Source organism: Triplophysa dalaica, chromosome 6 (assembly GCF_015846415.1).
Source record: "Triplophysa dalaica isolate WHDGS20190420 chromosome 6, ASM1584641v1, whole genome shotgun sequence".
In the NCBI taxonomy this organism is placed as follows: domain Eukaryota; kingdom Metazoa; phylum Chordata; class Actinopteri; order Cypriniformes; family Nemacheilidae; genus Triplophysa; species Triplophysa dalaica.
The window spans coordinates 12,509,318-12,527,454 of NC_079547.1; the positions used below are offsets into that span (position 1 = coordinate 12,509,318).

The 18,137-nt window shown below is 36.7% G+C and overlaps 1 protein-coding gene across 1 annotated transcript in view; it reads left to right on the top strand.

Annotated features, from left to right (window-relative positions):
- Positions 1-6,050, top strand: part of hs2st1b (heparan sulfate 2-O-sulfotransferase 1b) — a 36,089-nt gene extending 30,039 nt beyond the window's left edge. The window contains exon 7 of the mRNA XM_056751226.1: positions 4,441-6,050. Coding sequence (XP_056607204.1) covers positions 4,441-4,667 — 227 coding nt within the window. The 3' untranslated portion in view covers positions 4,668-6,050. The remainder of the gene's footprint in view (positions 1-4,440) is intronic.
- The last annotated feature ends 12,087 nt before the right edge of the window (positions 6,051-18,137 follow it).

The window sequence follows — 18,137 nt, forward strand, 5'->3', positions numbered from 1 at the left end:
GGCAATCGCTCAAAAAACGAAACATGCAGAAACATTTATCCTGTGTCCAACAAATGTCAGTAATGCCAGAAACACACCCTTCCAAACGACACCTGAAATACACACGCACCGTAGCACAGCCACAGACTAAGACCAAATGGCGCGTACGCATATTTTCCTTTCTCATAACTGGAAACGTTGTTCAGTTGACTAGTATTAAAAGCAGCCGATCGAAGTGCATAATGTCACATAATATATATGGAGGCACATTTGGGAGTTTTTTTATTTTATTGTATTTATATGGGTTATAAATTAAGATTGGGACAGTCGCACCAGTGCGCCATGAGTAAGATGATCCAAGCGTTCAAAATGACAGTCTGGCACGTGCACTCAAAAAATACCCAAGAAATTCTCTGACATCACGATACACATAATTCTATCGTCAAAGTTCTTGTCCAGTCAAATCCGCTTTAGAATCTGAATCTTTAGAATATGCACTGACAAATTGGCAATTTCATGTTCGTAAAAAAACTTTCTGAAACATATTGGAACCTTGGGGAGTTTATCAAGCACATAAATAATAAGTCATATGCCCAACTCATTTTTTGACAAGTTGACAATGTTAGAGCAACAACAGTACTTTCGCGTATGATTCCCCGGGGCGCACTCTTTTAGGCTCCCTACTAGGCTATGCTAATAGCTCAAATTCGATTCTGAGGTAGCAGCTGGTTGTTAACTGTTAACGCATAGCTTGCTACTTACATAGCAGCTAGAATTAGCTACATAACACATTTGCAGTCCCCAAAACACAGTTGATGTGAATGTGTTTAGTAACCAATGCAAATAATTTTCTGTAGTTATATTTTTGGAAACACACTCGTGACCAGGCATTGTGCTTTATGTAAAGGTGCAATCACTAACTTACACTCAACGCTCTATGTGAATAGTGCCTAGCAGAATAACTATAGATAATGATAACATTATGTTACGTGCATGAACTAAGGAATCAGCAACTTTTGACCATAAAACATTTATTGTGGTTTGGTAGTCATCGTTTACAAGCATAAAACTCAATTCATGACGTGGCATGATCATGCTACGTAAACTATTGAGACCAGCCAACATTACATGATCTCTAGTCTAATTTACAGTCATAAATTGTGAACCAGTAACGTTAGGACACCATAAACAACCTGAGCACAGCCTTATTACTAATAGACTAAAAAAAAGTAAATATAATACTTTCAAATCCAGAAGCTGAAAGGGTAACGTTAAGTCTCCATCTGTGGCAACCCATTGCCTCTTTCAGCTCGTGCCACCAAGTGTTCAGGCTCGTGTCTGATCACTCTCTCTTTTTCTCTTTGTTTTTTGCTTGCTCTGCCATGGTGATGGTTTGGAGAATTGCGTTGAACTAGATTGTTTCATCTTATTGTTAGATTTTGGCTAACTTCACCTTCAGGCTACGAGTAAAATGCCGTATATAGCAGTATGCCATAAAGAAGGTGATGGGCGGGGCTTGTGAACCGACCCGCACACCAAAGTTACGGTAGTGTCCCTTACCAATGTAAATAACAAGCTTCAAATGACACATCACTGGTATCACTAATCTTCATATTCTTTTCAATAGACATTTATACCACTGTGGCAGTCACGCTGTTAAATGCAGCTTTGCCAGGTTGACTGGGCCTTAAACGAAAATGTATTTGTTATCTTAAAAGGGAAAGGGCCACTAGATATGCCTCGTGCTCTCTGCATTTTATGGTTGTAATTACGTCAACACATCAAATAATGTTGTTCATACCAAGGCATTTCAGTTGGCCTTTAAGGCGGATATTACATGCGCAGTTTCTGCCAACCTCATAATAATCTTGAGTACCCACAGAGTCGTATTTCCATACTTTGTATCTTCGAAGAGTCTTTAGTTTGATCATATTTATAAAAGACAGATACAGGTCTATGATTATTTCCGAAAACAGACGGCATCCTGAGCGTGCTGGGGGGCAGAACTCCAATACATCATCGCATTATCCCTACATAACTGTTGATTTACTAAAAGTTTGTGTTGTTTACCTCATGTACGTTTCAGTTTTTGTTTTTTGCAGCATTTGGAACTGCAGAGTGTGACTGAGTGTAGCTGTGGCTAATTTACATACTCCCATATCTGCCAATGCAATACTTAATGAAGCGGAGGTATATAGTTATTGCCGTCTCACTTAATCCTTGGTGTATCAAGTCTGACATCGTCACGCAACCATTTTTTTTGGCAAGTTTAAGAATCACGGGTAGTTTAGATGGTTAGGTTAGGGTAAGAGTTTTGTAAAACTCGAAACAGCAAGGAATTCGTCGAAACCAACAAGCCACGCCCACAGACCTGACTTTAAACACCAAAGATTAAGTGAGAGCAGTAAAGTTACAGTCAAGCTATATAAGGCAGTAGTTTTCACTGATTTTATTTAAATATATTTTTTTTTAAGGTGGACCACAAGTGGACTTTAAGTGATACATGCTTACACACCAATAATAACAAAAAGTGCATGAATTTTTGGACAAAATATAGATTACTGTGGATTAGACAACCTGAGAAATTAAAGTAAACCCATGGTCATTCAAAACTGCATTAATGGAGAAATAATGTAAGCATCTAAAATAGATGTTTAAGGTTTCCCTTTTTTTTTTAAGGTTTCCACAACTTTAACAATGAAGATATATATATATATAGTATATAGCTGTATTTTTTATTTAATTGATCATAGAGATATTTTCATGCTTAAGCAATACATACATTTATTGCCGATAATTTGTGGTGCCGGATCACAAATTTCATGGTTCGGATCACATTACAGATTTTTGGTCACATTCATGTATTTTGGGTTATAATCAAATCAAAATCAAATCACTTTTATTGTCACTCTACCATGCATGAGTGCAATAGTAGGTGAAAAGCTTGTGTGCAATTCCAGCCAAAAATGCAGTCCTTCAGTTTCAGGACAATAAATACAATAAACATATCTGTTCAAAAACACAGTTAAGACAATAAGACATGTTCTGTACGTAAAACAAGTGACATAGTTAGCAATTCTCTGTACATGTAACTACATAGTAGCAATATAATGTGTTTTCACATACGTGAGGTGGCAGATTAACAGAGTCTGGCTGGCAGTTGGGGTATGTTAAATTAAAATATTATATGAGATGGGTTATCAATGTGTAATAGGGTAAAGTGCGGTGCTTATGTTATTCAAGAGTTCAAGAATCTGACAGCTTGTGGAAAGAAGCTGTCACACAGTCTGCTGGTTCGTATTCTTAGGCTGCGGTACGGCTTCCCTGATGGAAGCAGTGAGAGTAGGTTGTGACTAGGGTGGCTGGAGTCTCTGATGATGCTCCTTGCTTTTTTCACACATCGTCTGTTTTAGAGGTCTTGTAGGGAGGGAAGCTCAGTCCAGACGATTTGCTTGGCAGTTCATACCACTCTCTGCAGGGCTTTGCAGTTGAGAGAGGTGCTATTGCCATACCAGGCAGTTATGCAGCCAGTTAGCATGCTCTCAATAGTGCTGGTGTAAAACCGTGCGAGGATGTGGTGATTCATGCCTCAGGTCTCAGGAAGAAAAGACGCTGATGAGCCTTCTTCACAACAGCCTCAGTGTGGGTTGACCATGTGAGGTCCTCTGAGTTGTGGACATCCGGGAACTTAAACCTTTTGAATCTCTCAACTGGTGCTCCGTTGATTGAGATAGGGATGTGTTCTCTGGCTTTTCTTCTGAAGTCCACCACCAGCTCTTTGGTTTTGCTGACGTTGAGGGAGAGATTGTGTTCTTCACACCAACATGTCAGAGTACGCACCTCTTCTCTGTATGCTGTTTCGTCGGCATCTGTGATCAGAGCAACTACCATCGTGTCGTCAGCAAACTTAATGATGGAATTGGAGCTGTGTGTTGCCACGCTGTCATGAGTGTACAGGGTGTACAGGTGTACAGCCCTGTGGTGCTCCAGTGTTGAGGGTCAGTGATGAGGAGATGCTTTCCCAATATTCGGATGAAACTAATATTTACATAGATGTCCTATAACAGTAGCCGGACAATTTGTGGATGTTGCAAATGTATGATGGCGTATTTTAGTCTGTTGATTGAACTTTTTTACCCAAGTTTTTTAATCCAACCTAAAGTTTCTAGTTAATTACAAGAAATTGTTACAAAACACTTGTGTAAAGGTTTAAAAGTTAGAAAGTTGCAAGTTAGGTTAACTTATTTATTTATATAACAAAATAACTGTGTGCAGTTAGACACAATTAGTAAACAACAGTGACCAGTGAAATTAGTATAAAATGTAAACAAAAATTCAAATTGAATTGAATTAATTTTTTTAATAATTTAATAAAAAATAATTTTCTGTGATTTTAGCAGTAAAATGCTCAAGCAGTATATCATTGAAAACAACTGCATATGTTCTTGACTTCCTTTCCAGGTAAGAAGTCTCACCTAAGGAAAACTAGTGAGAAGAAACCCCCCACTAAAGAGTCCATCTCAAAGTTACAGCAGTCCAATATATGGAAGATGGAGAACGAGTTCTTCGAGTTTGCGCTGGAACAGTTTCAGTTTGTACGTGCTCACAGCGTCAGGGAAAAGGATGGAGAACTCTACCTACTGGCTCAGAACTTCTTTTATGAGAAGATCTATCCAAAAGGAAACTAAGATCAAAAGACATTAGAGTGACTGAAACCGTGTTATAACTGTACCATTTGGCCTGGTTATGTACTTTTCTGTCATGCACTCAGCAGAGAAGATAACGTCTAGTATATGGACACAAATGTACGTCCTAGGAAAGCCAGAGGGTGTTAGACATCTGGGCTCGCAGTGTGCTTAAATTTAAGCTACTCTTGTGGAGTGCTGAGTGGCTATCAGGCCCATTTGAGTTCAGTATCCTTTTAAGGACTATCATGTAACAAAGTAGAATCTTCTGTGAACAACTTGAAAGCAAAATTAAAAAAAAGAGCCGTTTAACATTTTTATCATGCCTTCCAGAAGATAATGAGTCTGAACTGTAAGGCCATCAGACACTGTTATGAAAGTTACATCTTGAACAGGGTACAGCTCTTCGTACCAGACATTTGGTATATTAGAAGCACCTCTTTATTTTACTACTAACCATGGCATTGTGAATTTTCAACACTTTCTTCATTATGTATATTCATTTTTAATAGAATGCCATGAGCAGTGTTTGTTTTTCATTTTAGTAAAAGTATTGTAGCAAAGGACAAAATGTGGTCAAATGTAGTTCATATCTGTATAAATTGTATTTACATATATATTTTATGTAATTCAACCAAATGGTGAGATGTAGAATTTGATCGTTTACACTTAGAATTACAATTTAGAAAATATGTCTGTTTAGTAATCATTTTTCCTTTATTTTTGTTGCATCTGCCAGACTCAGAAATACCAGATTAATGCAGAGCAATGAACAGAAATGAGTAAATCAAGGACAAGAGCTTGAAATATACTTAAATTTCCCAGTTTATACAGCAGATTTATGTGTGTAAACGATCTATAGTACAGTATTATCCCGTAGCAAAGATTCATGATCAAGGTAACTCTGGCCGTTCCTCATTATGCATTATGCGTAACCCGCTTGAAATCCCAGAAGTCACTGTGGCGCATCCATCCAAGTTCATTCTTCCCAGGCTGCCTCGCAAGACCGGTCTCCACGTTAACACAAGTTCGTCCTTTGGGTTTTTGGAATTAAGAAACGGCCTTGGTCTCACTACTGCTCTTAGCATTCATAATTAGACCTCCTGTGAATTGACTGAGCCTGTTGCTTACTGTCATAGTTAACCTATAGTATCAGAAGACATCGAGCCTCATTAACATCTAGCTTTGTCTTTAAATGTCTTTTGGGTAACATCAGTACACTCTACCGTGCCTTCATGAATCTGTTTACCACACCATGGATTTGGATACTGTCTGTATTTTTAGTTGTCCGTTTTAGTTTTTTAAACAGCCAGCTTGATTTTGTACTTGTTTTTTTTTTCCTTTTTTCCACAGTATTTCAAATAAACTTCGCTGTCTGTGAGACCATGCTTTTTCAGGATTCTTGACACAAGCATAAATTCCTTGTAATCACAGATAGGCCTAATACAGTCAACCTTAAATGGCTGGATAAAGCTGTAGACAGAATAGTTTAATGAAACGGTCTTCGCCAAATGTAATAAGAAGTTGTACTTTTGCTAGATTTGCTTTTCTGAGCTCAGTTTGTATGGTACAGCAGATGCAATGACATGAGGCTGATGGAAGCTGTGAATAGTAAAGTTCTGTTTCTTTAGGAGGATACTGCCACACTCGTCCTGGAATATAATCTTCCTGTCTGTCACGTTAACAGGCAGTGGAGTGAAGGTGTTAAAGCGTTCAGTGTTATCTTCATCCATCTTTTCTGAGTGTTTGGTGCAATTTGCATTGTTGCAATTTTGTGGATGCTGGGATGTTGTTTCACAGATTATCGGTGCAAAAGGATTAATTTAGTGCTGATTTCAGTATTGTATTTTTTTGTCGCTTAATAGGACTAGGTGTTATAAAAGTCATATTAAATCAGAAGTGTAACTGTTTAGTCAGTATTAACTGAACTCTCATGTTGTTAAAGAAAAAAGATTTTGACCCATGTATTTTTAATACCCTTACTCATAAACCTATTTTTTAACAAAAGTAGAACAGCATTTCACCCATGTATTTTTAATACCCTTACTCATAAACCTATTTTTTTACAAAAGTAGAACAGCATTTCACCTTTAAAAATGTATTGAATTGTACTATACTATCGTAAATTGTCCAAACCCCTAACCCTGAATGCAATTGCTCCATCTTGATTAATTGGTCAGTTTTACTGTTAAAACATAGTCTGAGTAAAGCTTTTACTGTTGACCAGAGATAATCAGGAATCAGGAAAAAATATTTTATTATGTGGTCTGGATGACAGTACTACAGAACACCAGCCTCCATCATGCAAAGAGGCAGACGCCATACACGTTTCGCAAAAAAAAAAGAATTTTAAGTATCATATTTTTGCAAGAATCTCAAAGCATTGTTTCATTATGAAGGCTGATAATTAGTGCTCAAATGAGAGGAATCTGTACCATGTATTGATTTGTATGAGGAAGGTTAATTGGGTGCACTTCAGTTCTATGTCATAAGAAGAGTGATTTCACTGCAAAAAAATTACTTTCTTACTTAGTATGTTTGTCTTGTTTTACAGTACAAATGTCAAAAAATTCTTGAATCCAGATGCATTTTCTTGATTGACCATGAAAATAGGTCTTGTTTTTAGAACAAAAATATGAAATTTCATAAAATTTGTACTCCAAACCAGCAAAAAAATCTGGCAATAAAAATAATCTTGAATTTAGTGACAAAGAAAAGGTAAACCTTAATTCAAGATTATTGTTCTTACCCTGTTGGCAGATTCTAAGCAAATATTCACTGAAAATGTCATATTATTTTCCTTGCAGCTTGAAGAATTTTTAGACATTTGTACTGGAGACCAAGACAAAAATACGAATTAAGAAAGTCTTGTGTCCCTCATATCTTATAAACAAAATGTATTAAAATATTTAATTTTAAGTTTATAAAACTACTTATAACTAAATAAAGTTTAGTCAACGAAATTTTGCATCAGTTTTAATGCCCCTCACTTTTGTCTCCCCGCTCTTAGAAAACTTTTTTAGACAATGCCATGGAAGAACCTTGTATGAAGAGAAGAACCTTTCAATAAATAGTTCTCTACAAAACTTCCAAAGAACCTTTTTGTTTCAAAAAAGAAATGAAATAAATTTATGAAATAAATTATTGGTTATTTCGGGAACCAAAAATGGTTCTTCAGTAGCTTCGCTGTGAATCACCTTTTGTTGCAACTTGATGTATGTGGAAAGCATGTGGCATTTGTTTTGTTTTTATTTATTTCTCTCTCTCTCTCTTCCTCATCCAAGTATAACCTACTAAACCACGTAGACGGCATTTGAGAAGACTGAGATTATAATGTTGTTTAATAATTATGGTTAAAAGGCTCATTCTTTTATTGTCTGGTCAACTATCTTCCAAGGTCAATTGGCCATTTATTTAATTCTCTCTCTGTCCACAAGAGGGAGTATTGTGCTTACCGATTCCAGTTCTTGCTCTTCAGAACAGCTCAGCTGGAACTGTTCAACAAGCCGCATTAATGCACCTGTACTGAGTCGAAAAGGAACAAACGAAAGAGGCACTACCATCAAGAATACAGATTGCCCTATTAGAGCTGCTTTGGTGGCAGCTATAAATAAAGCTCTATCGGCAATTTGTCACCCTCTCTCTTTTCCCTTGCATAAATGACAATGTACATTTCAAGTCCCTGTGTGCAAGTGATGGCCTGGTGATGTGGCCTTCTTTTCAGAGAATTACTTTAACATTTCTGAGAAGACTTCTGTCATGATGTCTTCATGAAGCTTTTACCAAAATGAGCGATTTTCACAATAGGCATAAAGGACCCATCCACGAGGAGCCTGACGTAACTGCCAAATTACAGCAAGGAGCAAGCAACATGGTTGGCTTTAATAACAGGTTTAAATGAGTGTGCTCTTTTTAGATTTAAAGTATAAGATTAAGGCATACAGGGCTGCAACTTTGGTCTGAAGTAAAGATTAGAGCCAATTAGACTAATACTGTATGTCTCTGTTGAAATAATGTCTAAATCACAATAATGACCTCATTCATTCATAAAGGCTTGCTGGGTTTGACAACCGTAACCTTCCGGATTTTAGACAAATCTTTTTCTGGACAGATCTGGTGTGGAGTAAAACTGGTCACAGTTGAAGTTGCTGCTCCATGAAACAAACAGAGCAAGAGGAGGGATACTGACATCTTGCCCTCCAGGTTAGAAGTCAGGACCTTTGAGCACTTGGCGAAAATGGGTTTATTGAGCCTGCTATGCAAACACATTATCTGATGGAAAAATAGTGATCTAAAGGGATAGTTCACCCAAAACTGAAAATTAGATCATGAATTATTCATTCTGGTTGTTACGAACCTGTATAAATGTCTTTGTTTGGTTGAACAACGATTATTTGGACGAATGCTTGTATCCAAACAGTTCTTGGATCCCATTGACTACCAGAGTAGGAAAAAATACAATGGTAGTCAAAAGAACCCAGAACTCTTTGCTGTCCTATCTTCTTTTGTTAATGTGATGTGGAAAGATAATAAGGAAAAGCTAAAAATATAGGACGTGGTTTGACTTTACTACTTTCCAGGTACTGGAAAAATCAGATGACTTGCTGGGAAGGAAATTAAAATAAACCACATAAATACATTTCCATATAAGCATCATTATGTGTAATGTGACTTCTATAATTAAGTGTTTGGTCATACCATCTGAATTACTTCTAAAAACATAGAGGGATGGAACATGGAACAGAATGAACATTTAGTCTACCTCCATTTGATGCTGGTTGACCTTTGACTTTGAATTAGATATTATGGATTTTTGACATTGAAAAGTCTACACACATTATTTGTCAACCTTTTTCTCATTCATGTTGGATGCAGGGAGGAAAAGGACAAAGCAGTCAAAGAGAGATGCAATCAGCCAATTCAATCATGTCTATTGTTCAAGCTTACTGATGAGTTTTGCAGAGTAGATAATGGAGTAAATTATTTGCCTCACTGCTTCCTCTTTTTCAGTGACTCTTCATTGTTGTTGCCATTGCTGTCATTGTGCTGCTGCACGTGATCTTCTGGACAACTGTGTGGTCAGTTTGTGCCTGCAAAACTACTTGTTATGAGTGTAACTACTTATCGTGTTTGTGTCTATACTGTACCCTGGATCACAAAACCAGTCTTAAGTAGCAAGGGAATATTTTTGGCAAAAGCCAAAAAAACATTGGTTGGGTCAAAATTATCGATTTCTTGAATGCCAAAAATCATTAGGATATTAAGTAAAGATCATGTTTAATGAAGATAATTTGTAAATTTCCTACCATACGTATATAAAAACTTTGCAAGGGCCTCATTTGGACAACATTAAAGGCGATTTTCTCAGTGTTTTAAATTTTTTGAACCCTCACATTCCATAGTCTTAAATGGTTATATATCGGTCAAATATTGTCACGTCCTATCAAACCATATAGCAATGGAAAGTTTTAATTTCTATTTTGACGTCCTCTTGTCATTTCAAACCTGTATGACTTTCTTGCTTCTGCAAACACAAAAGAAGATATTTTGAAAAATGTTCAGAACAGCACAGCCCCCCATTCACTTCTCTTGTAACCAATGCTAGTAAATGGGTGGCTGTTAACAATATTCTTCAAAGTATCTTCTTTTTTGTTCTGCGGAAGAAAGAAAGTCATACAGGTTTGAAATGATAGTTAATGATGACAGAATTTTCATTTTGAAGGTGAACTTATCTTATAAAACTAGTTTTGTATGTGTATATATGTATATATATATAGGCCTATGAAGAGTTTCTTTCAAAAAATCAGATTACTCCGTTTTCAATACTTTTCAAAATCATGTGCATTCCAATTAATATCAATCAAACTGCAGTTGATTTGTTTTTATTTAAGCCATATTAACAAAAACTACATATACAGTATATATATATATATATATATATATATATATATATATACGTATGCAAATATTATATATATAATTGGTTTTATGTGCATGCCATGCAGCTTTAATCAAATGGACTGAATACACTTGCCTATCCAAAAAAATGTCACACACTCTTATATATAATATTTGTTGGACTGCCTTTAGCTTTGATACCGGCACACATTTGCTGTGGCATCGTATCAGTAAGCTTCTGCAATGTCCAGAATGTCAATTTTTTCCGTCCAGAGTTTTATTATTCTTTTGCCAATATCTTGTATTGATGATGGTAGAGTCGCAAAGCACTTTTACTGTGCAAAGTCTTCTCTAGCACACCCCAAAGATTCTCAATGGGGTTAAAGTGTGGACTCTGTGGTGGCCAATCCATTTGTGAAAATCATGTCTCACTCTTTCACAATTTGAGCCCGACGAATCCTGGTATTGTCATCTTGGAATATGCCTGTGACATAAGGGGAGAAAAAATGTATGGAATAAACTGGTCGTTCAGTATATTCAGGTAGTCAGCTTACCTCATTCTTTGGACACATAACGTTGCTGAACCTAAACCTCCAATCCAATGGAAGACTCTTACCTATTTGCTTAGTTAAGTACAGGTGGTGACTGCTTTTTGAATGGGATGTGTACATTTTCAGGAATTGTTGACTCATGCCTGCAGAGCTTTAACCTTACCCATTCTCATCAATTACTTATAACATGATATTGCAACAGCGTGTTATTTATATGTATTTTTTTTTCGTTTTTGTTTGTTATATGCTTTTGTCATTTTACTGTCATTGCTTTGTGCTTATGTCATTTTTTTGGTTAATTGTTTTGTTTTTGTGTTGCTATACGGTATAAAATGAATAAGTTTCAGTTTTGTTTATTATCATAATGTTAGTGCTTAAAACTGTTAGAGGCAACATTTAATGGCCTCATTTCCAACTTTTCAATTTAGTTCATTTTTTTCCCCTATAATTTTTAGGCCAATATTTGATTTTAGTAAACTAAAGTAACATTGGTGTGCTAAAGCTAAATTCTGCATGTATACGGTACACCCGTTTCGCGTGCATGATATGCCAATTTTTGTGTGTGTGCATATTATAAGGGAATTTGTACTATTAACCTGTTCTCAAACCCTAAACCTAATTTTAGCGTGCGTGCATATTATAACCTCTAACCCAAACCCTAAACCTATCAGTATTTCCTCTTCATGTATGCTTCAAGATGGCTGCTCTCCACCGAGATTAATACAGTATTTTTAAACTTTGCACTTTGACCTGAAATATTTCATCCTGTATTAAATGACTTTGTATTGACTGCTCCAATCAATACCAAAATTAAACTCTACTTAAAACAAATATTTCTTTTAGGAAAAACTAAAAGCTGAATAATAAAGACTTGCAGTCCCAGTCACTATTTGCTTTTATTGTTTTATTTCTTTTGTTTAAATGTTTTCTCTCCTTTTATGTAGCACTGAGAAAAACCAAACTCATTTATGTAAACGCTTGTCAAAAGGTAAACTATGTAGGGGAAACATAAATCTTCAAAACTGGATCATACACCATTGTATGTGTGTCCTCAGTGACTATTTACAGAACAGGGCGATATGAGAAACAACTCACTGACGCGCTGTGGGCCATTACGATTACTGCTGGACACACAGTATTCCCCCAGTCTGTCCCTGTTAGAGGTAAATGACCTTCATGCAAATTTGTTTCAGTAGCTCTGAGCTGAGTTTTTTGCAGTGCTTTATTTAGGTGCTTTGACTATTCCCCTACTATTCAGTTCAGCAAAAACCTCATGCTGACTGAGAGCAAATATATTCTAGCATCCTGGAAATGTTTGCATGCTCTTGCAAATTGTTTCTTCACACTACAATATATTAGGTGATAACCTTCACAAGACAACAGAACTTCAAAACCCCTGCTTGAAAAACAAACAGAAGAAGTGCTGCCATGACTGTTATTACTTTGGTTCGTTGAAAGTGAGCAAAAGATTTCACCAAAAAGCAATTACCGAATTTAGTTCTTAGCGTTTGTGATTAGCGAAAAGACAGGTTGATTTACTTGTACTGAGCATGTAACACAAATTGTAAAAGTGTGAGTGCATTTGATTGCAGTGTGGAGTTTGTTTGAAAAGCCATACTTGAAATAAAACTTTTATCCATCAAAGTTTGTTTCTCCCAATCAATGAGTTCTGGACGTTCACAATCATCCTTTAGATTTAAATTCCTTAGACGTGGTACAAGATTGTTAGCATGTACACTGGTGTTGTCTATGTATATTAAAGTAAGATCTGAATAAAAGTGTCTTTTATAAGATAAAAGTATACAACCACCTCTAAGTAAAATCGATAATGGCATAAGAATGTAATAGTACTTACTTATGTTAGCCACTAGGTGTCAATGTTACCTTAATAATCCTGCAATATTTCCAAAGTCAAACATCACCTGTGTCAGCTGCAGGGTAGATTAGTTATTCTAGCGGGTCTTTCTTTGTGACTAAAACATTGTTTTATAATGTACAAAAAAAAAGTATGTAAACTTAAATTTCTCAATATAATATTGTGTTTGATTAGATTTTTAAGGATTTGTAGGGAAAATGTACCCATGTAGTACCAAAGAAAAATTGTAAATTCACTACCAGTACATCAAATCCCTAAATTCTTTAAAACATTAATGAACTAGGCCTAAATTATGAAGCAATAATGTGTACTATTACTGAAACTTTACCTATTCTACACTCTTAAAAATAAAGGAGCCTCATAATGCCATAAAATAACCTTCTTTGTGTAAATAGTAGTAAAAGAACCTTTAACTTCCGAAGAATCTTTCTTTTTCACAAAAGGTTCTTCATGGGGAAAAATGGTTCTTCAGAAAAGATAAGAAAGAGATGGTTTTGACTGGAGGGTTCTTCTATCGCATCACTGTGAAGAACCTTTCAAGCACCTTTATTTTTAAGAGTGTAGCCTACCCAACATTTTAACAATAGTATGTCTGGTCATTGTTTTTCACACCATGTGTCAAAATGAACAAAATATTCTTGTATGTGTATTACAAAATAATTTCAAAATCTATACTACTAAATCAATATCAAATGATTAATCACGATTAATTGCATCCAGAATAAAAGTTTGTGTTTACATAATATATGTGTACTGTGCATATTAATTTTGTATTTTTAAAAAACATACACAGACATATAGTTTAGAAAAATATAAAACATAAAAATGAATAAATATTTATATGTTATTTATTTTACTGGTAAATATTGCCTAAAATGTGTACATGTACGTGTATACGTATTTATAAAAACAAACCCCCTTGAAAACCATATGACGCTTCTCAAGGGGTTGATCCAATAAACCCATTTGAATAATATAATCAATATGCACAGTTCACAGACATATATTATGTAAACACAAACTTTTGAATGCGAATAATCGTGATTGTTTGACAGCACTGAAAAAGTACTTTTATTACATATTTTGCTCAAATTTTGAATGTTTATCAAAATTACTTCCCATCAAATCCAGCGCAACATTTTCAAAGAATTTCTAAATCATTAAAAAAATTGAAATCAGCCCTTGTGTGTCGTGTTGTCAGCCCTCTCACAATTGTACAATTGCATTTGCAAATGAAAAATTTGGCTTGTACTGTACCCTGTTCCATGCTCTGCATCTGTTACTTTATCAATTGTACAACTGTACTAAATCCAGCAGCTACCATATACAAAATTTAATTACCAGGATACTAGTAATGTTCACCATACCATGCCTTGTCTGACAATTTCAGTTATTCACATTTCAGTCACTTGAGTCCAAAACAAAGCAGCCATGTATCCACATATCATTAGAGAACTGAATGAAATCTGCTGATGACCCAGCAGAGGCTTTCTCTCCTGCTGTGGTGAGGACACATGGCTGCGGGTTCTCTGTGCTCGAGTTCCAGAGCTTTGCTCGGGTCACACATTTCTGGAGGCTGCTTCCCTGACAACTGCCAACAAAAGGGGCATTGAAGAGAGGCACTTTGATGCCTAATCTACATACGTTTGTACAGCGAAACCGGAGCCACGTTGAAGGAAACAGGTGCAACTAATTACAATGCTGTACAGTCCTTTTACTTTCCTTCTCACTCTCACTCTCTCTCTCTATTCCGTTCTCTTTGTATTTATCACTTTCCCTTTTATGCGACAGCTATCACAGAAGCTTCAGTGTGAAGAAGTTAGAAGCACAAATGTTAGGGCACATAGAGGGCGCAGTCTCTAGACATCAAAGCTGGCCTCTCAAACACATTCCACGACACTGCTGGCTGGCCCTGCAAACCAACGTGAAGTGGACTGTTTTTGAATAGCTTGATTTAACCTGTTGCCAAGTTAAATGAACCTGTTTTAGTTTCTCTCTTTTCAAAGTCTTGACCTATGGCAAGGAAGTCAAATATGTAAAACAGAATTGCACAGAGCCTTACAGTTTAATTCAGATTCTCCATGTCCTTGGTACCCAAATATTTATAAAACAAAATACCAGAAAACATGAAAAGGCATGATCAAAAACTTTCAGTTTTCCGTTTAAAGCAAATAATTGAAGCTCTTGCCTGGACTGAGCACATTTTAACATTTATAATTTCAGTCATAGTGTTTCAAACAAGCACTTCTCACTTACAACAGTCTTGTTGTAAAAAATCTTTCAAAATCCACTTGGCTCAAAAAAATGGGTTTGAATTGGCTTCTGGCTTTGACCAAGAGCGGTCTTTACTATTCAGGTGATCATTCTCAGCGTGGACAACTGCATTATTAGTCAAAATGAGTCACATCTTTGTTGTCAATGTACTCAGATCTCAAGGCCCTGCGGTCATCTTCAAGTCCACTCAGTTGAAGAAAGATGAGAGGCCTTCAACATCTTCTTTCCTTATTGCCTTTTCAATATAGAGGTGTGAGTTACCCTGCAAAACAATGATTTTAGGTGTCAGGTTTACTCTGTCGACCACCCCCAGTATTCTATAAGAGCAAACTCCCATGACCGGTAAGATAATATAACTGATCTTTGTTGATGGAACAATTAGGGTGGGATGGAGGCATCAAAAACCAAATTCAGAGGAATTTGAATGGCAACCAAGTCGGAACAGCTTGGAGCTATGAGCGTCCAACCCTCAGACAGGTGTCTCAAATCAAAGCTCCTTTCTTGCTCAACGCTGCATACACTCAGAACAGCTTCAGAAAACCTTTATGAAATCTGACCGGGCGGTTGGGTCCTTAATATTCCAAACAGAGAACACAAAAAAGCGGGAGAAGATGTTTAATAATAAGAGCCGAATGGCCTTCCTGATCTCACTAAGCAGTGTGCTGCTCCTTCGAAGCAGGGGATATACATTTGGAGCCTTATTTATGCCGAAGCATTTTATTTCCCAGCATTTCTTCTCTCTCTGACAATAGGAATTTGTAGCAGAGGAAAATGGCCAAATCTTTAAAGATAAATCACCTACAAAAAAATAAGATGCTCAAAAAACATGATGCATTATGGCTGGAGGAGTGCGTTGCTGGCAATCTGTAGTACACCAAAAAATCTCTTACAGATTTCTAAAAACAAGGCTATACGGTGACCTTACCCTTTGTTGAGGTGGAACATAAGACCATTTCCATTTCAGTGGCAGGTAATTTTGTGGCTGCATAACAAGATACAGATATATATTAGCTGAAGCGTAGCCATTTCACTTTAAAGATCTCTTTATAGCACTATGCTACTCATAGCATTCTTATCATCATATTTAACCACCTGTCCCAAACAACCGATAGACACACTGTTAAAATCACTGTCTGCACTTCAGGATTTGGATACAAACAACAAGGGGTTTTCGACCGGCCATGCTCAAATGTGACTTTGTTTTTAACAGCAGGGGCTGACATTTCCCCAAAGTGCTGCCCGGGGATCATGCTTGTCTACTATCTTAAATGGGACAGTGAGCTCATTGTAAATCACACATTAGTATAAACCTCTGCCTCAGGCAGAGGTCCGGCAGGACATGACTTACATTCTCATCAGCGTTGGTCGGGGTCCAGTATACTTATAATGTTGTGCACTGGCTAAGTAGTGCATTAAAGATTGGAATGCAGGTTTGAGTTTGGTAGAGGAGGTAGACTTTGGGTCAGGGTGGGATTAGGTCGCAGAGCATTTCCAGCCAAACCTCCCTCTCAGGCATAGTTGAGTCTTGGCCTTCCTATATTGCTGTGTTAGAGTACTCAGAAGCTGTCTCAAAAATACCAAAGCTGGTTTCTCCTGTGTTTTTTTTCCTCAATTTATTTATCATTGAAATTTGATTTCCTTGCCACAGGGACGTGTTGGCTTGCTCACCTGGAGACTGCTACATTAGATTAGTTTAAAGGTTTTGTCAATTCCGTCAACATTGGTTAATTAGAATGATCTCACTTGATCTAGAAACACCATGCCCTGTACTGTGTTTTACCGTTTTTGTGTTTTTCTTATTTTCTCCTTTAAAGCTGCTTTGGAATAATGCACATTGTGAAAAGCCCTGTATGAATAAAACTGAGTTGAATTTAATACCATAGCAGTATCTTCAGAAAAAAGCAACTTTGTTGATGTGAGAAATCTGTTCCTAATCAAATAATTCTAAACATTACACAAAAACCTGTTGTTATCGACCGTTTCATCCGATCAGTGGGTAATTGAAAACACACGTAACCATATTGCATTTGCAGTGCAAATGCTAATCTGGTGTTCAAAATATCTCCTCTTGATATCTCTTGATCCGTCTGCCAGGTGTAAACAGAGATCTTGTGATGGGATCACCGAAAGCAAAGTAGATGTGAGATAATATACAGTATAATGATGAATATCTGCATCGGTTAAACTTTGAATTGATTGTGTTTATATGCGTTAAGGAAATTCCATATAAAAAATCTCAGTCAATACACAAACGTGGAACAGAATTGTGGACAAACGAAATCAATTTGACAAATACTGAAACCATCACAGCTAATCACAGAATGTCTTGTTGCTCACTTTATATCATTAAAGGACAGGTAAGCCTAACAGCCTTTTAATGAATGATCAGTGTAATTACTTATGAAAAGCTCTACGTTTTACTCTTTCCCTGACAGTCATTTTCGGTTCTGCCCATTAGCCTCTTCATAGTTTCCTATCGTAGTTTAATTATTTGTCTGAAAAGTGGTTGTAGCGGAGGTGCTTGACTGACATGTCCAGTGTTCTTTCGCAAGTTAAATGCATTTACTGTTCTCTCCGCTCACACTGAGTGAGGGCTGGTATGATCCGAGAGATCAACAATGGACCGGCTGATGGGTGCTGGAGAAGGTCTCCCCGCACCCCAGACACAGTCTTCATTGTCCATTAACCTGCCAATGGCAGGCCACTTGTCTCTCTGATCATGTTTAAGAGTGAACAGAGTGAAAATAGAACACACAGCAGTGATGCGGGTGTCATTTATGTAACAAGACGTCAGACTTTCGCTGCGGTTTTGGTATTCTGCTTCTGTTCCTTTTACATTTGTAAACAGGGCAGTGGTTCTTATCATTGTAAATG